This window comes from Hypoxylon fragiforme, assembly GCF_022984875.1.
Source record: "Hypoxylon fragiforme strain CBS 206.31 chromosome Unknown GGS25scaffold_10, whole genome shotgun sequence".
Lineage (NCBI taxonomy): Eukaryota > Fungi > Ascomycota > Sordariomycetes > Xylariales > Hypoxylaceae > Hypoxylon > Hypoxylon fragiforme.
This window is the reverse complement of record NW_026054765.1, coordinates 1,032,850-1,054,229: the sequence shown is the minus strand read 5'-3', so window position 1 is coordinate 1,054,229 and position 21,380 is coordinate 1,032,850. Positions and strand designations below refer to the sequence as shown.

The following is a 21,380-nucleotide window of genomic DNA, read 5'->3' as shown; positions in this document are numbered from 1 at the left end:
CGTGCAGGTTAGATGCCTACTTTCGCCCATCATCGTCTTATAGCGGAATCGCGTTTCTGGAAGTGATACACATTGCAAAAGTGTCTGGCCTAGGTACAGCGCCTACATATATGTGTGAAATGACAGTTACGAGAACTTCATTACTCATCTTGTCAGAACCTTATATTCACTTCAATAAGAGTACACTTTCTTCAACCGCTCCCCTTTGCCTTTCGCTTGCCCACTCACTAGGTACTCACAACTTACGCACCCTCAAGAAAATCCCCAACAAGCTGCATGTACCTCTCGCGGTCCTCCCACATCGACACATGGCTCGAGTTCGGGAGCGTCACCCACCTGACCTTATTGATGACGCGGAAAAAGGGCTCCATGACGAAGTCCATGACCTCGTCGTACTTGCCGTTGAGCAGCAGCGTGGGGACCTCGATCTGGTGCGCGTACCGCCACCCTTCCCAGTCCTTCAGCGTGCCAATCGTTTCGAATTCCGCGTGGCCTTGCCTGTCATTTGGGCGGAGGGGTTCCGGTAAGAGGATGTCTCTCCCTCTATGATGTATGTGTCTGCAGGTGGGGGTCACTTACATAGTATTATACGCCGTCGAGTCCTCCTTAACATTCCCAAACGTCCTCTGCAGCGGCTCCGGTATATCCTCCAACCTACACACAAAGTTCTTCATGAACACCGCCGCCGCCTTCTTGAACGCCTCGCTCTCATGGTCGCCCTTCCTATCGCACTCCGCCAGCGACGCCGCAACATCCCCCGGCATCTCCGCGAGTCTCAGCTGGCACGCCTGCTTGTACAGCGGCATGCTCGCCGGCGCGCCGGACATGACGACGCGCCTGAGGCCTTTGGGCCTGCGGCTCGCGTACTCGCAGACCAGCATGCCGCCCCAGCTCTGGCCGAGGAGGTGGAAGCCGCGGTCGTGCAGGCCGAGATGCGCGACGAGGTTCTCGAGCTCCTGCAGGAACAAGTCCACCGTCCAGAAGCTCGCGTCCCCGGCCTTCTCGCGCAGGTGCGTCGAGTGCCCGCACCCGATCTGGTCGTACAGGAGAACGGGGACGCCACGCTGCGCGTACACGTCTGCGAGGCCGAGGAGGTAGTCGTGCCCGGATCCGGGACCGCCGTGGATGCCGATGAGGACTGGCTTTTGGGGAGTTGATGACAGGTCCCCGATGGTGGTGTACCATGTCTTGCAGGGCTTCCCCGCGCCAGGGGCGTCGAAGGGGAGTTCGCCGGAAGATGTGGGGTATGGCGCTGACATGACTTTCTATTTGGTATAATGGAGGGGGTGGATAGGTAGGTCAGTAGGTAAGTATAAGTAGCCAAGGAAAGGCGGGTAAGATTAGGACATCTGGGGTTGGGATTACTTAGTAGTGTGTAAGAATCTGGAGGAGGAACAAAGGAGGGGAAGAATAAATACAATTATGCACAATTATCTAACCTAAGCTGTTACTGCGTAGTGCAGTGTAACGTATTCCCTTCTCGTTCTCGGTGAGATGTATGTACCGGTACCTGTTATGCAACACCTGCATGGCTTACATAGATACATATATTATATTCACATTATTCTCTTCCTTCACGTAGTATGTATTATTACATTGGGGGCTATACAAGTACGTACAACTTATAAGATGACGGTGATGAGGATGACACCCCGCTCTCTAACCAATGCCATCCCTTACTGTTACATTGTAGGGATATCGTAGGGCTGCAATATGCAGGGGATTATAATAAATTCGGTGGCATGGGATTGTCACTCAAACAGCTGTGTTGACGAGATTATTGGCTGGCATCATATGATCCCTCTCCCTCTCGCCCGATTTTGCTCTGACTGCCGTGGCCATCAGATAAGCACCGACTCAATCTTACAATCACCTCACTCTACATCCATGTCCTTGGCTTTATTGGCCGCGAAGGGCCCAGGTCGATATGTGTAATTCCCCGAGACCAATGTCCTCTGGCGTGCCCAGCCGTCCAGACTCTCCCAGTTCGCGCACGTCGTCGAGCCTTCCAGCCTTTGCTCTTTCCCCTGGAGCAGGTTTTCCTCGTCCACCCACTCGAAGGTGGATATTGCGGTATTCGCATGACACATCACGGCCTGGCGAAGGCTGTTGATGCAGTGGTCTGGTTCATCGCCCGAAAGGTTAGCGATATGTGAATGTATGAATGTAGTAGCGTAGAGCCTACCTGAGTGTTCTGTGCCCATGTGTTCCAAGTACTCAGAGTCCGCGAATTTCGGCTCGTAGTAGTCCCAGTGCACAATCATCCGCAAGTTATTCAGACAATGCAAGTGGTGGTAGACGCCTATGGACCCCAGATAGTCACCGCCGTTCACCTGGACTCGGTTCGTCATATTGACCCCGAGTGTGTCCAGCTCGTCGCCTGTAACCCTAATATCGATGGCTGTTCTTCAGGTCAGCAATATTCGCATGATGGAGTTGCGATTATAAAGTACGAACCGTAGAGTAAATCCTCCCATGCCGCATCTAGCTCATCCGAGGGTCCTAGAGTCCATGGGGCATCTGGGGGATACCACTCCTTCCTCTCCTCGAATTGTAGGCTGTCGCTCACTAGGCCTTTCCAATATTGTAAGTAAAACTTCAAAAGATTCTGACATAGATATACCTAGATACGTACTAATAATCTTGCCCAATGGTTCAGGCGGTTGCTGAGCAGCTCTGATCGCAATATCGACCGTCAACGCCACCGCAATATAGAAGAGCAATGAGATAGTCGCTATCGAGACAGCATGCTCACGTAGCCACGCATAGATTCGCCGACGGCCATCCCCAAAATCACTAGGAGGGTTACTTGTACTATATATAGAGCTCTCTTCTTCTGCCGACTGACGAAGCAGAGGGTCGCTCGATTCTTCAGAGTGTTTCTCCATCGTGTAAAGTAAGAGACCGTGAAAGAAACTTGGAGTGGATTAAGGGATATCGCGAAGAGGGGAGGTTTGGGAAGGTGGAATATTCTAGACTTGAGCGGACCTGGAGGGATCGATCGCCGACCATTAACCTAAGTCCTGGGTATATACCTAGTAATTGTCGTGGGATTGACCACCAGAATGACCATTCACCGAAAATAGATGACCAAAGGCTGCGGGACAGGGCATGTCGAGATACATCCTACATATCAGCTTGCCCTAGTTGGATGATAGGATGGTAAGGCCGAAACGTGATGGGTATAGTGTCTGCATGTCAGGGGCCTGTAAGCATATGGCGCAAGATAGTTACGTAGGGGTGAAGGATTACTTGGATCCCAGCAGTGCAACCAAGTACCGAGATATTTGGTTCAGTTATGTACTTACCGTTACCGTAGGACTGCATGCACATCTTACTGGGAAACAGACCGCTCCCCTTTTTGGGTTCTGTGTGGCACTCCTGGTGATCGATCAATATCGATATGCGACTTCACATGTACTTCCTCGATCTTCCGTGTATGACCTAGGTTGGGTAGGACTTTCTTCCAGCATAAGAGCAGGCGAATCCCAGCGACGAGTCCCTGAGCCGACACCTCACCTTTCTACACCACCTTTGAGACTACCCCTAGAGACTTGAACAAACAAACACAGAACCTAAAAGCTCTCAACCACTGCCCCTTCATCAAAAGTCCAACTTCACAGCATCATAAACAATGCTCTACAAGACGCTCCTCCTCGCCTTCCTCGGGCTCAACGGCGCCGTCTCCGCCATGGTTCTAGGTAACATTCCATAGTTCATTATACCCAGCTACCCTAGATATTGTACATTCTCGCAAGCACATCGCTAACTCACAACTCCAGGACAACGGTCCGAGAAGGCCGTAGCCCGCGAGCCATTTCACCCAAGCATCATCGCGCACGCCGATGTCGTGGACGCGGCTCACGAGTAGAGAGATCTTCGAGAGAAGCCCGGGAGCATGGATGATGATAGATGATCACCCAAGTTAGGGAAATTTCGGTGTCTGCCTATGTTCATGGGTTGGATCCTCTGAGATGCTGTACGACAGTATGTGTGGAGAGGGATGTGATGCTATGGTGATGGTGGCGTTTGATAGTCGTGATGATAGCCGATTAGAGAATACCTACCTGACGAATACCCCTAACCTAGGGTTGATTGGCTATCCACCTCGGAAGTTAAGCTTTCAGTATCTCTTGACTCGCTCATCCCCGCTGTAGAGATAAACATCATCGAGCCCATACCTGCCCAGGCAGCTAGCAGCGTAGTATTACCTAGGTAGTATCTAAGGAGTTAGAGGATAACTACCCAATGCACCTATCTAGTGCGTGCGTCCTCCCTCGCTATTGTAACCATACTATGTATCCAATAAAGGGTGTAGATACCTACCTCAACTCCTAAACGATGCTAGCACGGCATACTCAGGTGGATCAAAAAAGGCTTGTATTGGAAAGCAAGGGTCCTCCCGTCCCGCCCGCGCCACCCGTATATGATCGCCCTACCTAGGTCGGGGCGTACATAGTTACTACTTAGCATTCACGATCAAATAATGCCTGCCTACCTGCCCAGGTCGATTCACGCTAAATGCAGATGCGTTCTGTACAAGCATTCACTCATTCGGCGGCATTACAACTTACGTCGCAACGCTAGCAGACCAGCGTTGCACTGCAACGTGGGCGCTGAACCCTCTGCCCCCTCCTCCTTCCAATGCAACGCATCGCGACATCCACAAGATAGTTAGCTATATACCTAAGCAGGTAGGAATATATATACCCATGCATACCTAACCTATCTACCTAGAACCAGAATAGGATAATACACGGGCGGGCTTGTAGTCAATAGTTGCGCCAGCGCGAAACTCGGCTCCCATATACCTAACCTGGGCGGGTAGGTAGGTACTATGAATATGGATATAGATAGGTATCTTAGAGCCTTATGCAGATAGATGTCCCCATCTTTCCCTATTATTATAACATGGATACATGTTACCTAGGTACATAACCCCCCTAGTAGCTACCTTACCATACGACAGCGACATAGACGATAGATAGATAGATAGATAGATACCTACTAGGTAGTTAGATACAGTGAATGATGAATTCCTAGTATGTAATGGTTAAATATAAGGTATACTGTATTTACGTCGGTACCTATTCACTAGCCAAAGCACCCCCTAACACCACCTGCCCCCCTTACGTACCTACCTACCTACTCACCCATCCCATACAACCCCCCCTATACCTCCCTAATCGGCCCCTTAAAATAATGCCTCGCCCTCAGCACATACCACACAACACTGAAAACCATAACCGTGCCATAAACCACCACACTCCAATTGAGATCCTGCGCCCCCGGATGATTATCCATTGGCCAAAACGACCAAAACAGCAAGAACCCCGCATACACGCACGCGAACGCATTATTGACCGTACCGAACGGCTCTGGGACCCTCCAGGGGCCCCAGACGAGCTGGTGGTGGAGGTCGATGTCGGCGCCGGGGACATAGGGGTGCAGGGCGCCGGTGCAGCGGCGGTAGAGGAGGAGGGCGCAGGCGAGGAGGTAGGAGGAGTAGAGGGCGGCGAGGAGGAGGGAGAGGAGGGCGGAGAGGACGGCGGAGGAGCCGAGGACGATGAAGGAGATGAGGACGGTGAACATCATGGTGGTGAGGATCGAGTAGACGGGAAGCGTGTTTTTGTTTAGCTAGAAGGTTGTGAACCGAGTTAGTTAGATGCACCGAATACTCTATGAAAAAGAGGAGTATATGGGCTAGTACTGGATTTCGTTTCCAGTGCTAGGTAGGCAGGTAGATCGGTAATTACTCACCCTAACTAAATACGTATCAAACGGAAGCCCCTTATCCCTTGCAAAAGACCACATCATCCTTGAAGCGGACGCATAGGTGCTGATGCAGCTAGTAATCGCCATTGTCAAAATAACGCCCACCATGATGCACGCGCCAGGCGTCGACTTAACCGAGTCCTCGAAGATCTGAATAAAAGGGTAAAACACCTTATCGGCGGCTTCCACCGCGGCATCCACGTCTCCGGTGCAGAACATCAGTGCGATGACCATGGAGAATCCTAGTGCCCCATTGATTATAATCGTGTAGATCAAAGCCCGCGGCACCACGACATTGGCCGACCGGACCTCCTCCGACATGTGCACGGCGCAATCGGCGCCGGTAAGGGTGCTAGCTACCGTGGGGAGGCCGACGAGAAAAGCCAGAGCTTGCGATGACCATTCGCCATTATTCGTAAACGTCGTGAAAACGGCGGCCGGCGTGTTATGCGGCGCAAAATAGATCATCGGCACTAATACGCCAAAGAAGCCGGTCAGATGCAAGATCAGGACGAAACCCTCAACCTTGGCGAGAATACGGCCGGTAGTCGAGTTGATGAGGACGGAAAACACGGCGGCAGCCCACATTATCAGCACCGTGTGCCATTGCAGAGGGACATAGCTCGGTTCCGCTAGGACGACTAGGCCCTGGATAAGCGTAGCGACAGAATAACTAGTGGTGATGGCGATGGCTTGCCAAGCGAGTGTCGTGAGCCAGGCCGTCAGATAGCACAGGAAGTTAGCGCACCATTCCGGCGCCATCATGGCCACCCAATGGTACTGCCCGCCTGCAGTGGGCGCAATAGAAGCCAGCTCGGCGACGGAGGCGTACACCGAAGTAACCCCTACCCAGCCGATCAGGAACGCCCATATGACGCCCGCGGGCCCTACGTGCAGAAACGTCGGCACGGATGTCACGAGTATGCCTTCCCACGACAACAGCACTGAGCAGGACAGCCCTAAGCTAGACATGAAGCCAAAGCTCCGATTGAGAAGCGGGCGCTTCCCGAGGCGCCTGAGGGTGGCATCGTCGCGGGAGGCCTGAAGAGCGCCAAAGTCGGAGAAAAGGGAATCGGAAAGGGGACTACTGCCTAGATTAGTCCGAGACGCTTCTCGCAGCTCGATGGAATCTTTAGACGCGGTGGTTACATCCATTAGAGGGAGGGCAAGCTCGAAGGGGGACGGGACAAGAAATGATAGCGTGCTAGAGAAAAGTGGCGGAAACGTAACACAAAATAATAAAAAGCAAAAGGATTAAATAAGATTGTAGTTGATAGACGGGATACCTAGGCGAATAGCAGGAAATCAAATCAATAGCACCAGCTAGAGGCTGTTAGCAACCAGAATGATAGGTATGGTCCTGCGTGTTTCAATGTGCATGCACGTAAGCACATATATCTAGAAGCTCAGAAAACACTGCTTGAGTCGATGACCAATAGCCATATCTAATGCCCCTGGCTCGTTATGCTGCCAGTCAACCATCCTTGGGGGAGGCTTCTTCTCCAGGGATGTGGGTATCCAATGGTCGATCATGGACCTAGGATATTTTATCCGTCTGACCTGTCTGCCTCGAGGCTCTCAGGACATACAGTACTCCGGATCCCCAGCTTCCAAGGTATTGTAAACGAAGCTTACGTTAGGGAAGCTGCTGAAGATGAATCCTTGACCATATTGACTCTATCACCCTAGGTTGGCATTTGGGGTTAGATATCTATCCATGCTATGCACCTCACTTGAGCTGAATATTAGAAAAAGCTTGATATAAGGACACAGGACAAGAGCCTGCCTATGCCGCTGTATAGGTACTACAGCCGTGTTAATTGTGATGCACGGAGGGTTGCATTACCTAGCTAAGAAGGAATCCCCAACGGTAACCGTGATTGGCAGCCTCCGGCATCGAGTGACATTAATTTCGCTCAGCGTCGTCACACATTTTCAGCCCAAAGGTCGACCCCACACACCGGCGTTACTACGCTGTCTCACTCGCATATTTGAACTGTTCCAATATGCAGAAGAGAAGCCTGGGCTGTAATATCATACTATAAGATTATCCCAAAGAGAAACCGATGAAACACTTATTGTGGATTGTGGATTATGGCCAGGCCAGCGTTGTAGAGTTTCGCCGACCTTCCCGGATATTTGTTTATAAAACGCTCAAGTTGCTTGATGCTTTCCGAGTCATTTATGGGAAAGAGGGAAATATTGAATGAACTTCACATTTCTTGAGTATTGATTCGTATGAAGCATTTCAACTTGGTTGAATCAAAATCGAAAAGATGAAAAACAAAAAGAGTTGAAAAGGAAAGTTGAAAGAGAGAGAGTTAAAGAGTTGATGAGTTGCTGGCTCTGTTGTCTGTATCAAGCCTTATCAAGGTTTAGTGCGTTCTTATGTAGGCCCGCTATCCACTAACCTAGTTATTTATCACTATCACTACGACAGGCATTCAAGTCAACAACACCGGCATAAAGTGCGCTCGACGGCTATTTATATGGTATTAAAATATCTTAATATATGTTTATCCAAGTGAAGAATTCGTTAAGCAAAGACATAAAAGTCCCTTGCACATAATCTGGATAGTCCCTTGCTTAAGGCCTTTCCTTTCCAAAGACACCTAACCAATGACCAATTTTCCTGATGGCTTCTTGACCGCCCAGGTACCCAGTTCAAAACGCCGCATTCAGTCATCATAAACCCTGAGTAAAGACCGACCGTGTATATCATGCTTCCGATTCCGATTCCGAATCTAATGCCTCCCAAACTATACATCTAACATGCTTCTTATCTGTTGTGGATTGCCACTCGTAGACATGCCACTAACAGTACTCGAGCTCCTCTCACTCGTACCTGGTCGCCGAGGCTGATCGCTGTTTGCCTCTGTGTTTCTGCCCCTGTTTGTAGAGGCGCCCGTGTTTGCGCTCGGGAACAAAAGGTCAGCTGCCACCTCCATGGTGCGCTCAGACCTCCGCTGGCCTGACTTGCCTCCATAAGGAGTGTACGGTGGCGGCGCAGGTGTTGACCTCGGCACGTTGCTACGAATGCTATTTGTGCGTTGTATCTCGTTCATCTCGATGACGCTATTATTTCTGCCTGGCGCCTCACTTTCAGCCTCCGCCGCCCTCTGCTCCGCAAGAGTTTCAATGTTTCTCGCCGTTGGTCGTCCACCTCCAACCTCCCGTACATTCCGCATGATGCGGTCTCGCATGCTACCTGGTGGAAGATCTCCGTTGGCACGGCGCCACCAAGCTGGCTTTCGAACAAGTCCAAGTTCCTGGTCTAGAGCTTGCCCTCGGTCGCGTCGCTGACGCTGGAGCTCACGGTCCTCGTTCGGACGTAAGAATCCAGCGATAATTTGGATGAGGAGAATGAGAAAAGTAGGCGCATATCCTCCGAGATACATGGCAAGTAGGTTGGTCTTTGCATTGAGAGGCGATAAGGCAAAATCCCAAGCACACAGACCCTGATACCCAACGACCGCTAACGAAAGGGGTAGCATCAATGTGAATCGGAATGGCATGTATCCCAAGAACCCGATGATGCGGTTGAATAATCCGCGATTGCGAGGTTCGTAGTGGAGGATAGAATGCCAAAGAGAGACGACAATAGTACACCAGCACACGAAAAGGCAAAATGTTCCCGCCTTAAAGCGCCCATCTGTGGCGGCTGGTATGGCGTTTTCTACCGTCTGGTCAGGGGATCTTTGAAGCTCAATCGCGCCCCAATTTCGTGGGATAACGAGGAAGAAGTTCTACAGTGGCAAAACTCATTAATACATAGCTCATCGTATTCGTCACATTGATTTTCATGTTCACTTACCAACCATAACCAAAAGTAAAACCAAATTGGCAGCCAAAGCTCGAACATGCCCCTTTTATCGGTTTGGTGCAGGACAAAGGGATTTGGATCGATAAACTGGCGCTCCATCCAGCTACCCCAATGTCGTACACTTTCCCAGACGAGGGCCATTACACCCATCTGCAAGAGAAACCAAAAGAAGACGTTAAGGACAAGAGGGAGTTCCACGACGCGGTATCGGTCAACATCGATTCCGGTAAAAAGTCCGATGAGGGCCGCAGCACAGACGAAAATTCCCCAGTACCATTGCCACCGTCTTCCTATGGGATAAAACCTCTTCTCGGCGGGCAAATGCAACTCGCCGTGCTTCTTCAAGTTGACAAATATGAATATCAATGATAGCGCAAAAGCCACGGCGAAACCAATACCAGCGCGCGCTCGGTCGCCAATAGGTTGGATGGCTACATAGCACCAAGTACTGTTGAGAAAAGTGCCATTGCTTAGGACGCTGACCGGAGTGTAGGGATTGTCGACCAGGAAACACCACGAGCCATTGGACAAAGTGCCATTGGAATAGTAGGTATAGTTCCAAAAGTTTAGGGTGGTGAGGTTAAAATGGATATTATTGATGACTGTATCGGTAGCATTGTCGCCCTGCGGGAAAGAGAGTAGGTCGCGTACATTGATGAGAGTCATGGTGGCAACTAAGACGGACTGCGGATTGCGCGGGGTTTTGGTCGTCGTCTTTTGTTGATTATTGGGGATAAGAGGTTGATCACAGTAACATTAAGATATTAGAATCATGGCCAGATTTAAAGACGACAAAGATACCAACCATGGCACAATTAAGAGAATAAAAAAGAAAAGAAGAAATGTGAAAATGGCGAGGTTGTATAAGGTAGAACTCTTAACTCAGAGAGTAGAGAATAGAGGTGGAGACGAAGAACGACTAACTAATCCGGAGCTTCGGATCGCTGCAATTGACTTTTGCGAAAAAAAAAAAAGTCGCTCAAGGGCAAACAGCTGATGCTCTGTACTGCGTATGACTAGCGCGATAAACCGACTTGGGGATAGTTAGGCACTGATAACAGGGGGTTTATACCGCTAAGTACGTCATCCCGAAGTTCTATTGAGCCAAGATTCTTGGGGTCTTGGAAGTTAGGTAAGTAACTGGATTACCTACATAGGAGGAACCTACATTAGTAAGGCAGATAGATACAGTACATTGAATATTCTGCAGCCAATGATAGTCAACCAGTCACGTTCAAGTGTTTGTCTTTGAAGAAAACCAAAAAGTCAATTTCAACACCTCAACTTCTCTTGTAACCTTTTACTCTGCACATGTGTAATACTCAAAACACCAATTCTTTCAATTCTCTATAGTTACTCTGTTATACTCTACCCTAGGTATACTATATACTTTATACTCTATAACACTACCCAAGAGTCAACAATATTTGTCACTGGTAACCAGCTGTTAACAGGTACATAATAGTATTATTCATCGTCCTTTAACCATGCCGTTATGCCAAGGTCATCAATGCAACACTTTTAATAATAACAACTATCCACATGGATAATACAACCCAAGACTCCAGGCCTGTTGGCTCGTTGGTCTGTTGGTTTTTTGTGCGGCTTACATACCTATTTATGGACGTAGAAATGGCACAGGGGATGAGCCTATATGGCACAGCTCCAATAGTATTAGCATGCTGAGGAAAGCAGGATACGATTCTTCCATCTATTCTCTATTCCACTGTCGCTGTCGCGTTTTTACCAACCTGAAAAGATAAAAACTCGTCAAATAACCAGGTAGCGATGCGTTTGCAAGATGTGACATGGTTGTTATCATTGGCCAGCATGCCTATCGGGCATGCGATTGGCAAATCTTGTCCCAATTACTCTAGCTTTTCTCAATCACGAAACCCACCCCTATCGTCCGGGGCTTACAAGCTCGCATCTCAGCGACCGGCCCCAGAATGCCGCACCTTCAACTCAACCCTGGTGGAGGACGCCATTAAGCAGCTAAAGGATAAGATCTACGATGAGGAGCTATTCCGCCTTTTCGAGAACACATTCCCGAATACCCTCGACACGGCCGTCAAATGGCAAGGGGTTGCTGCCAACAACTCCGCCGAGGAGCTAGCCTTTGTCATTACCGGGGATATAAACGCCATGTGGATTAGGGACTCGGCAAACCAGATCGCGCCCTATAAAACTGTACTGAAGGATAAGAAAGATGACATCGCCTCGCTGTTCCGTGGTGTTATCAACTTGCAGGCCCGATACCTCATCATATCCCCCTATTGCAATGCCTTCCAGCCCCCACCCGAGTCGAGCATGCGCCCGGACCAGAACGGCGGCATCTACGCCGTCACGCCATCGTACGATCGCAATATAGTCTACACTTGCAACTTCGAGCTCGACGACTTTGGAGGCTTCCTGCAGCTTTCGCACGATTACTACACTGCTACCGGCGATGTTGAATTCTTCGGCAAATTCCAGTGGATTTCCGCGGTACAGTCGATTCTTGCCGCGTCGGAGGAGATGAGGAAGCCTACCTATGGACCCGACGGAGTATGGATCAGGCCCGCGTACACATTTCAGTCGCAGACCATGTCGGGCTCGGGCACGTTAGGGAATAATGGCATAGGGAGCCCCGTCAACGAAACAGGTATGGTGCGGTCTCCATTCAGGCCCAGCGACGACGCCGCCGCGTTCGACTTTTCCATTCCGGCGAATATGATGTTGGCAAGGTACCTAGAATCGACTTCGAAGATCATGGAACGACTACCGAACGCACCAAAGGAGTTAACACGCCAAATGCGAGATATGGCCAGCGGGATTAAGGATGCCATCAGCCACTGGGGAATTGTGAAAGCACCGAACGGCAAACAGATATTCGCTTACGAAGTAGACGGCTTCGGTGGCCAGAACCTGATGGACGATGCGAATATTCCCTCGCTGCTCTCGGCGCCATTCCTCGGGTACCTGGATAAAAAGGACCCCGTCTATCAAAACACGCGAGACTTCGTTCTCAGCAGAAGCAATCCGTGGTGGTGCTCTGGCCCGTATATCAACGCCATCGGGAGCCCGCACATTAGGCCTGGAATGGCGTGGCCCATGTCCAGCATCAGTGAGTAATTTCCAGTCGTCGTATTCCAAGCTTATACGCTATAGAACCAACTACAGCGTCTACTCGTTTTTCTTGCCCTTTCATTTGTATTATTACACTATATACATATATATATACTTGATCAAGTACTGACTCCCCAGTGCGAGCAATGACCACCGACAACGACGAAGAAATCATCACAGCCGTCAAGGACGTGCTACGCAGCACCGACGGGTTCGGGCTCATCCACGAAAGCGTCGACACCCACGACCCCAGCCAATGGACCAGGCAATGGTAAGTCCCTCCCCTCCCTCAACCATCTTTTCAAACTACGACGTCATCACCGAGATCCCTCAAACTAGCTAACTGAACTACAACAACAATACAGGTTCACCTGGGCAAACGGCCTCTTCGGCCAGCTGATCATGGACCTGGCGGACAGGAAGCCCGCCATACTTCGGGAGAATTTCCAGCCTTTCTTCATCAACAAGGACTGAAAGGGACTGACTAAAGACGCTTCATGTTTGAATCTGTTGCAACGCGTTATTGTTATCATAGATACCTACCTACCTACCTGACTAGTTAGGTAACACTCTTATAATGAATGAGCTCTTTTTTTTTCTTTTTTTTTTTTGGACGTACCTACATACGTGAAATATAGGAACCATCATCAAATCGATATTTGCTAACTATCAGTACCTATTTGATTTACGTTTCTCTCCTCTCAAGTTGGCCATCGGCCGTCGCCTAAGAAATATAGAGAGCCACCAATTTACCTAGTAATTAGCTCACAATAATCGTATTAGGTATGGAACCTGTTCAACCATTCTCATCTCTTTTCATTATAACTACATCCATTAAATCGAACATGAGGCCTCCTGTAGACACCTGTACCCTGTACCTTCTGAGTTGTCCTGCGACCACATCATTAGGATACCTATTAAAAAAAATAGTAAAAAGTCGACGACGGTCCTCCCCTCCCCTCCCTACCGGGCTCGGGCCGCTCGAGTTAGTCCGCACACAGGGAGCCCACCACCGCACGGATTCGGCACGGAACTTGCCCCCTAGAAGGGGTACCTGGGTGTCCTGCACCACCTCCGATCCAAGCATGAAGTTTATACCGTAGGTACTAGTCCGAGCAGCAACGAATTAGAGATTATGATCTTTAATTTTGTCGAAATATACCTAAGCACCTAACCCTAGGTAGGTACCTAGGTAGGCAGGCACATTAACGGGTAGGTAAGCCAATCCGCCATGCACGCAAAACAGCAAATGGTATATCGTATCCCCCCAACTCCGCGATCCCAATGTCCTGCCATGAATAAATATGTACCCCCCGCGACTCCAACAAAAAAAAAAAAAAAAAAAAAAAAAAAAACACCATATACGCCGTCCCAATGCACATTAATCCGTAATCTTCATTAATTCCATCCATCCGAGCCAAACCCAAAACCGACGACTAGACCTGGGGGTTCTGCAACTGGGGGGACGTGGCTCTGGGCGTTGTGAAACCTAGGCATACCAGTTCTGCGCGTTCTGGTTCTGGTTCTGGTTCTGGTTGTAGTTCGCGCCCGGAACCGCGCCCATGTTATGGGCCACGCTCATGTTGCGACGCATGCCCATGTTGGGGACAGCACCCACGTTAAGTTGCGCGCCCATGTTAGGGATCGCGCCCACGTTAGGGACAGCGCCCACGTCGTGGCGCACGCCCATGTTGGGGACAGCACCCACGTTAAGTTGCGCTCCCATGTTAGGGACAGCGCCCACGTCAAGTTGCGCGCCCATGTTAGGTATCGCGCCCACGTTAGGGACTGCCCCCATGTTGTGGCGCACGCCCATGTTGGGGACAGCACCCACGTTAAGTTGCGCTCCCATGTTGGGGACAGCACCCACGTTAAGTTGCGCGCTCATGTTGGGGATCGCGCCCACGGTAGGGACTGCCCCCATGTTGTGGCGCACGCCCATTTTAGGGACAGCACCCACGTTAAGTTGCGCGCCCATGTTGGGGATCACGCCCACGTTAGGGACTGCACCGATGTTGTGGCGCACGCCCATGTTGGGGATCGCGCCCACGTTAGGGCGCCCGGCCACTTTAGGGCACCCGTCCGCGTCAAGTTGCACGCCCAGCTGAGGTTCCACGCCCAAAGTCCAGTTGGCCTCCGAGGGGTGCATAGGGAACTTCTCTTCGGTGTCACTCATGAGGCCTCGTGCCTGAAGCATGATGGCCAAGCCGTAGAGACGCCTTGTCTCGATTGGGGTTGGGGCGCCCCGCGCGTAGCATCCTGTTTGTAGGGTTAGTCAAGTGGTTAGGACATTAGTGAGAGAGATGGGGGGGGGGGGGGTGGAAAAGGAGGAGGAGGAGGAAGAGGAGAGATAGAATGTGATGAGATGGGAGATAGATCGATGAATGGATGAAGTGAAGGAAGTGAGGTAGGGAGGTAACTTACTACACGCCCCCATCATCGAATGGTACACGAAATTCGGATCTAGAAATTTGTGTGCCGTCAGGGCCTCCACGAGAGTGACGAGCTTCTGCACATCCTGGGCCTTGGCCATCTGCTGCTCGGCGACGAACTTGTTGAACTGGCTCCAATAATGGAACTTGTCATTTAGGTATAGGAGGTAGGCCTCTGTATAGAGTCTAACGTCAGCCTTCTTTGCTCAACTCACTACCTAGGTAGCTAATACTTTTAGACAACAACACAAACAAATCAACTTACTCTCGTCGTCCTTCGGCACCGGCGGCCTCAATCCCCTCACGATGCTCTCCACGTACTGCGGCGGCGGCCCCGCCACCTTGTTCCGGAGGTAGGCCACGAGCGAGGCGTAGAAGGCCTCGCAATTGGCCCTGGCACTGGCATCGTACAGCGACATGCCGGCCTCGACGTAGCGACGCATGTTGGGGTCGGTCGTGTTGATCAGCACCGGCGTCGTGCCCCGATATACCCAATCGGCGCCATCTTGTCCCGTGGCCTGCTGGTTTGGTTTTGGTCGTGGTGGCATTTCGAATTGAAATAAGCGAGTGTTGGAGATGCTATTGATGGATGATGGATAGAGAAAGAAAGGATTGGATGATGTTTGTGAAAGAGAGTGATAGAAAGAGAAAAGGCCACAGATGTATATAGGCGTCGCAAATGGACACCTAAGCTAGGTAAATATGAGAGAGAGTTTTGAAAGGTAGAAAGGTGGAAAGAAAGTTGCGGCTAAGGGTCGACGGCGAGGTCTATGCAGCGCGATGGTGTTAAAGCCCGAGATGATAAGCTGACAGTCAAATGTCAAATGTTCGCTAGGTACCAGGCGTATGACTGGTAAAAGTATACCGTATGGAAATGCTAGTAGTCAGTCTTCTTCCTCGACAGACAACCACCCCCCTCTCCTCATCACCATAACAACCAGACGCGCTCAGCGTTAGAAGAAGCTTCCTTCACTACGACCTAGCAACCTCTTAGCTCTTTTAGTGCCTAATATCTTCTTCCTTGCTTGCTTGCTTAGTCTGGTAAGTAAGCAGGAGGTAGGTAGTCTTTGCTTTGTCTGACAAGCCAAAAATTTGATCTTTGCGCGTTGATTCCACTATATTCTTTGTCTTTCAACCTTGACCAGTTCTCATATTCAACCATGTGTCAAACCTTTCCAAGCCACTTAGCTTATGATATTATTCCCATACGTAGAAGCTGCTACATGTTCCTTGTCTTAGGCCCCTTTAAATCATAGACCATGAAACCAACGCTTTGAAGACATAGTCACATCTTTGAACAATTCGATTATAAAACTTGAAAGGCTTCATAAAGTAAGTAGGTACATTAGGGGTTTGAATTCCAAGTGAAGTACCGACACCCGCAACTCCAGTAGACCAGACCTCCCACCAGAGCAATGAGATGGTCTCCTGCATTCTAAGGTTTACTTCAGTAAGTACTGTTACTGTCTTGATAATGTCAGGATGGTGTTAGTCTTGCCTGTATAGACATGAGATCAGTGAGTAGAGGCTTGTCTTTTCTAAGATCATCTAATATTGGAGATCTTAGAGATCTGTTTATATTTTATATAGTTGACTAGAGCTCGAAGGAGCGATACAAGCGTATGTGACAGTAGTAGAACCAGCACTCCCGCTCTGAGGGGGGATGTTCTTCTCCGCTGCCTCCGCTGCCTTCTTCTTGTTCACAGGGACACAGTATTTGGTGGAGCAGTGGTGCCTCTGGCATCTGTTTAGGATGCTGTTTAGCCAAACCCAGCTAACAGGGGTTGTCAATAGGTCAGCTGTCGCAAAATTGTGCAGAAAGAACTAATTAGGCCTGACTACGGACCTTTATAGAAGCTTCACGGCGCTTATACCCTACCGCAGACGGGCACAGTAGAGTTAGATACTTCTCCTTTGAGACGCTCGCAGTTGTCATACATCCACTTTAGAATGTGGTAGATGCAACTCTCCCCTTTTGCTCTTGCCGCGGTTATAACGTTTCCTGGAACTCTTGAACCTGCTCTTCCCAGACTGCTGTCGAGCCATCCGATCTTGTAAGCTTTCTCCTCACCGTCATAAATGAGGACTTCTTCTCTTATCATGTTGCAAAGAAGAGGGCACGCATTGAAATTGTGACCAGTACGTGCACAGGCATAGCACTCTCCTGACCTATTCGAAGATGAGTAATCTGATCGCTCTCGTCTAGGTAGCCTGGTGTAATCGGGCAGAGAAAGTGATGGCGTATCGACAGGCTCGTATGTCCCAGTAGTCGGGTCGAATAGGCTCCTAGTGTTTCCTCCAGAATCAGATTGCTCAGAGACAGCCACAACTGTCCCAAAGCGTTCTTGCATGTGGGAAGGTAGACCGAGACTGGCTTGGACGTTGACCATCGCTGAAATCACTTCGACTGCTGTGAAGTTTGGTAGTCTTACTTTAATCGATGACGTGTAGACTATTGATTCTGGTACTGACGACTCTAGTACAAGAGAGTACCTCTTTCGTTGCTAGATATGCGACAGCACACCCCACGTCGACTGTACAGGTCGTAGAATCCGGCACAGCCGCAAGAATACGTGCTGCTTAACTTCATAGGATGGAGCACAACAATAGGCACACTCCTTTGGCCTTGTAGAAAGGAAGAGACGGTGAGATATCTTGAAGAATACCAATCAGCAAGGCTGGCCCAATTGCTGGGGGCTATCGGGCAAGTACCCAGGTAGCTAGGTTGCTGAAATGCGTACATCTTATGTTGCAGCTACTGCTGCAACCAAGAAGAAGAGAAAAGGAAGACAGCTTGCTTTATTCCTAACTACAGTGGCGGAGTGCCAACATAAGGCCATATGGCTCTAGTGGAGCCTATGGTGCCTGAGGCACCTGCAACATCTTATAAGTGAGAAACACCCCACCACCATCCCAAATCTCTCTGGGGAGCAACATCGGTGTCTGTGAATTTCGTTGAAGCTCTGGAGTTTGACTTGATCCTTCAAAAGCCTCGTATAAATTGAAAGCTCCGGCCTGAGTAATGTGGCATGTCTGGTCGAAGGCGAATGTGTATGAACCGTTTCACAAAGAGGCCCGACTGGTGGTCGGATATTGTGACTTGACATGACGGACATATTTCATCCGCGGCCCAAGTGCTGGCCAAGACGGAGGTGAACAGCGGTCAAAATAGCAGAAATCGCTTTATGGTTTGCAACAGTACGTTGTAAGCCGACGATTGGAAGCAATGTTTTGTAGGTTCGATGGAATTGAGGATGGCTTCTCTGACGTAGCTGTGGGTTGTGATTCTGCGTAAAATTGGGTAGATAATGATTGAGGCCCATGTTGCCAAAGATCAGATAGCCAAATGCTGTACACAATCTGACGTGGAAAGTAAAGGAGAGAGAGCAGCGGCCCCGAATGATGAGGAAGATTAGACCTCATTCATGCCGCGGGATACTTTGTGGTTCTGCCTAACTTCAAGGAAACTAGCTGTGATGTGGGAGTAATGGCGAAATACCGTACACAATCTGATGTGAAAAGTAAAGGAGAGAGAGGAGCGGCCCCGAATGATGAGGAAGATTAGACCTCATTTATGCCGCGGGGTATTTTGTAGTTCTTCCTAACTTCAAGGAAACTAACGGTGATTGTGGGAATAAGGGCCTTGAGTTTAGTCCGTAAGCTCATCGTCGTATATTGAGAAGAGCCTATTTGCTTAGGAATTTCGTGGGAAATGTGTTGGAAATGGGTTGAAATGTGTTGAAATGTGTCGGAAAGGTGTGAGGGTTCCTTGGCCGGGTCTTTTGTTTTGAACATTGACCTGTTCAACATCTAATGCTGGCAAGCACTGGATCTGGCACTTTCCAGGGCGATAAACCTTCCAAGAGCATGAAACTGCAGTTCCAACCTAAACAACCATCGATTCCGAAGGAACGTTGTGCATATGGCTCGTCATTCTTGCAGATATGCCTATGCATAATTGACAGAGTTTGTCTGGATTTAGCAATCACGACCTATAAAGGCAACCTTCACAATGACAAGGTTATGAATGTGGTCCAAGTCGTTTCGAGCAATCCACTCTGCCAAGTTCTCGTCACAGTCTCGAATAACGAGACTGCGGGTGGCACCGGAAGCAAGCAGCCTGAGCGAGCGAATGGAAGAGGTGATCTTATAGTTCTGCTCGGCAGGCCATTTCGTTTTGCCCAGAATTAGGACATCAACCTGCTTCGAATACTCGTAAAATTCTCGGGCGTTCTCCTCTAGGAGGAAAGAAGCTTGGGCGGGATACCGCCCGCCATGGGCTAAAGCGTTTGGTATTGAAGGAGGAAGCTGTGAGCAGTCATCCAACCGTGACTATCGCCGCTGCCAACTTCATGTCATGTTTCCCTCTTTTGTTTCTTCATTTATCTTTCCTCTTTCGTTTCTTTCGTTACTTTTGTGGAAACCGACGTATGAATTGTGTCCTTTCCGCGTAACTAGACAGAAAATAAGTTTTCGTGCAGAAACACCTGCTCAGGCAATATGTTCGCATTTATAAGATAGGTACACCCCTCGCAAAAACGATGTTGTTCTGCATCTTCTAGGTTCCGCCTCGTGACAGGAAGATCCGTTTACAGACCAGTACATGGCCAAGCCAGGCCTCCAAATCACGATGGACTTGGTGAAGGCGCGTCACGTCGGCTCGCATGCTCTCAAGCTGGGACTGCAGTCTGGGTAACTCAGTAAAGCAGAGTGCTTCAACACGATTGGCGTATATCATGACATCCTAGTAAAAGCGTCTGGTGAGTAATGTACCGACAGGCGAGAATGTGGAATAGATACTATTCCGCTTGAATTCGTACCTTAATAAATTGACCCGTCGGGTGACTCGAGTCACCGTTTTGTCATTGTATCGAACGCACCGCAGCCCAGTGATTGAGGTCTTCACATTGCCAAAGACCTCAATTGCCTTTTAGGACAGTCTCTGTATCCATATATGGATAAGATTGGTGAGCATTAGTACTAGAAGTATCATCGATTCCTGCTTGAAATCTAGTTTGGAGCAGGAAACGATATGCTTCTAGTACCTAGTACATTATACCCATAGAGAAGGTAGAGAGGTGGATGAAGTTGGTAGAGTGAATACCATCTTGAACAAATTGAAGTGAAGAAAAATAACTTGATTTAAAGTGAGAATGATATCAGAATTTTATAAGAGGTTTGATCTGGAGATGAAGTTGTCATATATGAAGTGTCGTTTGTTGATGATGATTGCTGATGATTGTTGAAGAAGAAAAGAAACAAAAGTGAAATCAGTGGGAGGCAGACCTTGTTTATATATTTTTTTCTGATGTCGAAATCGACAATGTCCCTCTCAGAATCAGTAAAAGGCAAGCTTTTCCCATTTAGGAACATGAAGTGAATTTATTCAGAAGGTTACCAGGCCACACTTGTCTCGGCACGTGTGGTTTTTTCCATTGGTCGGTTGTATGTGACTTTTCAGTGATCCTTCTAGGTATTTCGAGTTACCCATACATGAACGATGTATTTTGAGCCTAGTGGCCATAAAGTATTAACCCTAGAAGTATCGAGGTTGAAGGTTACGAAGGACTTCCTTCCGTTATGGTGTTATTGATACATCCCCTATTTTTGGGTGAGTGGCTGGGGTGCTATTAGGCCAGAGGTAGGCATCCATCTTGAATCCAGTGATAACGAATGATGGTTTAGTAAGAATTCATAATTAAGTTTATTTATGAAAAGCGATGGTGAATACATAGTACTAGGTATCCTTTGTCATGCATTGTATCCCCCTTATTATTAATCATCAGATTTGTGTCTATGATATCGATTTAGGATATCATGCGAAGTTAAATTTGAGCACATGTAGCACAAAAGTAGGTCTATCATCATTTGCGGAGCAATCACATATGAGAAAATCGAATGCTGACTCACTGTCATCGCTGTTTTGGCTTTTCATTCATTGTTGTAGGTAGGTTTACCCTGTTTTGCAATTTACTGTTGTCAACAAAGCCTGTCAAGACTCTCTTTGGCTTTATCACCAAGCCTTCCTTCTCCTAATCATATCTTGATGTTCTCAGTAGATTCTCTATACTAACTCCTATATGTATGAATCAGAGGTATCTATCTACCTGCCTGAGTATATACTAGGGCATTTATAATGCCCCTAGATCTGACTCTCTACTTAAATGAATGTCTAGGGACTGCTCTCAGGTACAGTGTATGGAGTCACGTCGAGAATATGTATATAATCTAGGCATGCCCTC

At 48.9% G+C, this 21,380-nt stretch overlaps 6 protein-coding genes across 6 annotated transcripts; 1 reads left to right on the top strand and 5 right to left on the bottom strand.

Annotated features, from left to right (window-relative positions):
- Nucleotides 1-83: 83 nt before the first annotated feature.
- Nucleotides 84-1,425, bottom strand: GGS25DRAFT_510194 (proline-specific peptidase). The gene is made up of 2 exons (XM_049262630.1): nucleotides 580-1,425; nucleotides 84-498 (listed from the first exon to the last, which is right to left on the bottom strand). The coding sequence occupies exons 1-2, from the start codon at nucleotides 1,257-1,259 to the stop codon at nucleotides 243-245; spliced, it is 936 nt and encodes a 311-aa protein (XP_049112209.1). The 5' UTR covers nucleotides 1,260-1,425; the 3' UTR covers nucleotides 84-242.
- Nucleotides 1,426-1,563: 138 nt separating this feature from the next.
- On the bottom strand, nucleotides 1,564-3,425 carry GGS25DRAFT_510192 (uncharacterized protein). Its single transcript, XM_049262629.1, has 4 exons — nucleotides 2,636-3,425; nucleotides 2,458-2,574; nucleotides 2,186-2,401; nucleotides 1,564-2,122 (listed from the first exon to the last, which is right to left on the bottom strand). Exons 1-4 carry the CDS (start codon nucleotides 2,886-2,888, stop codon nucleotides 1,875-1,877), a joined length of 834 nt encoding a protein of 277 aa, XP_049112208.1. The 5' UTR covers nucleotides 2,889-3,425; the 3' UTR covers nucleotides 1,564-1,874.
- Nucleotides 3,426-5,172: 1,747 nt separating this feature from the next.
- Nucleotides 5,173-6,930, bottom strand: GGS25DRAFT_516136 (amino acid transporter; the record flags this gene model as incomplete). The annotated part of the gene is made up of 2 exons (XM_049263163.1): nucleotides 5,173-5,637; nucleotides 5,761-6,930. The coding sequence occupies 2 exons, from the start codon at nucleotides 6,928-6,930 to the stop codon at nucleotides 5,173-5,175; spliced, it is 1,635 nt and encodes a 544-aa protein (XP_049112207.1).
- Nucleotides 6,931-8,244: 1,314 nt separating this feature from the next.
- Nucleotides 8,245-10,549, bottom strand: GGS25DRAFT_510184 (uncharacterized protein). Its single transcript, XM_049262628.1, has 2 exons — nucleotides 9,590-10,549; nucleotides 8,245-9,521 (listed from the first exon to the last, which is right to left on the bottom strand). Exons 1-2 carry the CDS (start codon nucleotides 10,262-10,264, stop codon nucleotides 8,535-8,537), a joined length of 1,662 nt encoding a protein of 553 aa, XP_049112206.1. The 5' UTR covers nucleotides 10,265-10,549; the 3' UTR covers nucleotides 8,245-8,534.
- A 308-nt stretch (nucleotides 10,550-10,857) lies between these two features.
- Nucleotides 10,858-13,307, top strand: GGS25DRAFT_510182 (glycoside hydrolase family 125 protein). Its single transcript, XM_049262627.1, has 3 exons — nucleotides 10,858-12,704; nucleotides 12,845-12,977; nucleotides 13,072-13,307. The coding sequence occupies exons 1-3, from the start codon at nucleotides 11,387-11,389 to the stop codon at nucleotides 13,178-13,180; spliced, it is 1,560 nt and encodes a 519-aa protein (XP_049112205.1). The 5' UTR covers nucleotides 10,858-11,386; the 3' UTR covers nucleotides 13,181-13,307.
- Nucleotides 13,308-16,666: 3,359 nt separating this feature from the next.
- GGS25DRAFT_528156 (uncharacterized protein) lies at nucleotides 16,667-17,676 on the bottom strand. Its single transcript, XM_049265159.1, has 2 exons — nucleotides 17,018-17,676; nucleotides 16,667-16,937 (listed from the first exon to the last, which is right to left on the bottom strand). Exons 1-2 carry the CDS (start codon nucleotides 17,526-17,528, stop codon nucleotides 16,714-16,716), a joined length of 735 nt encoding a protein of 244 aa, XP_049112204.1. The 5' UTR covers nucleotides 17,529-17,676; the 3' UTR covers nucleotides 16,667-16,713.
- Between the last annotated feature and the right edge of the window lie 3,704 nt (nucleotides 17,677-21,380).

Coding starts and splice junctions, on each gene's coding strand:
- GGS25DRAFT_510194 (XM_049262630.1), bottom strand. CDS start 1,259: ATGTCAGCGCCATACCCCACATCTTCCGGCGAACTCCCCTTCGACGCC. Junction 499..579: donor TCGACGGCGTATAATACTAT/GTAAGTGACCCC, acceptor CCCAAATGACAG/GCAAGGCCACGCGGAATTCG.
- GGS25DRAFT_510192 (XM_049262629.1), bottom strand. CDS start 2,888: ATGGAGAAACACTCTGAAGAATCGAGCGACCCTCTGCTTCGTCAGTCG. Junction 2,575..2,635: donor ACCATTGGGCAAGATTATTA/GTACGTATCTAG, acceptor AATATTGGAAAG/GCCTAGTGAGCGACAGCCTA. Junction 2,123..2,185: donor CATGGGCACAGAACACTCAG/GTAGGCTCTACG, acceptor GCGATGAACCAG/ACCACTGCATCAACAGCCTT.
- GGS25DRAFT_510184 (XM_049262628.1), bottom strand. CDS start 10,264: ATGACTCTCATCAATGTACGCGACCTACTCTCTTTCCCGCAGGGCGAC. Junction 9,522..9,589: donor TTTACTTTTGGTTATGGTTG/GTAAGTGAACAT, acceptor TTGCCACTGTAG/AACTTCTTCCTCGTTATCCC.
- GGS25DRAFT_510182 (XM_049262627.1), top strand. CDS start 11,387: ATGCGTTTGCAAGATGTGACATGGTTGTTATCATTGGCCAGCATGCCT. Junction 12,705..12,844: donor GTGGCCCATGTCCAGCATCA/GTGAGTAATTTC, acceptor CTGACTCCCCAG/TGCGAGCAATGACCACCGAC. Junction 12,978..13,071: donor AGCCAATGGACCAGGCAATG/GTAAGTCCCTCC, acceptor ACAACAATACAG/GTTCACCTGGGCAAACGGCC.
- GGS25DRAFT_528156 (XM_049265159.1), bottom strand. CDS start 17,528: ATGGTCAACGTCCAAGCCAGTCTCGGTCTACCTTCCCACATGCAAGAA. Junction 16,938..17,017: donor CTCTACTGTGCCCGTCTGCG/GTAGGGTATAAG, acceptor ATTTTGCGACAG/CTGACCTATTGACAACCCCT.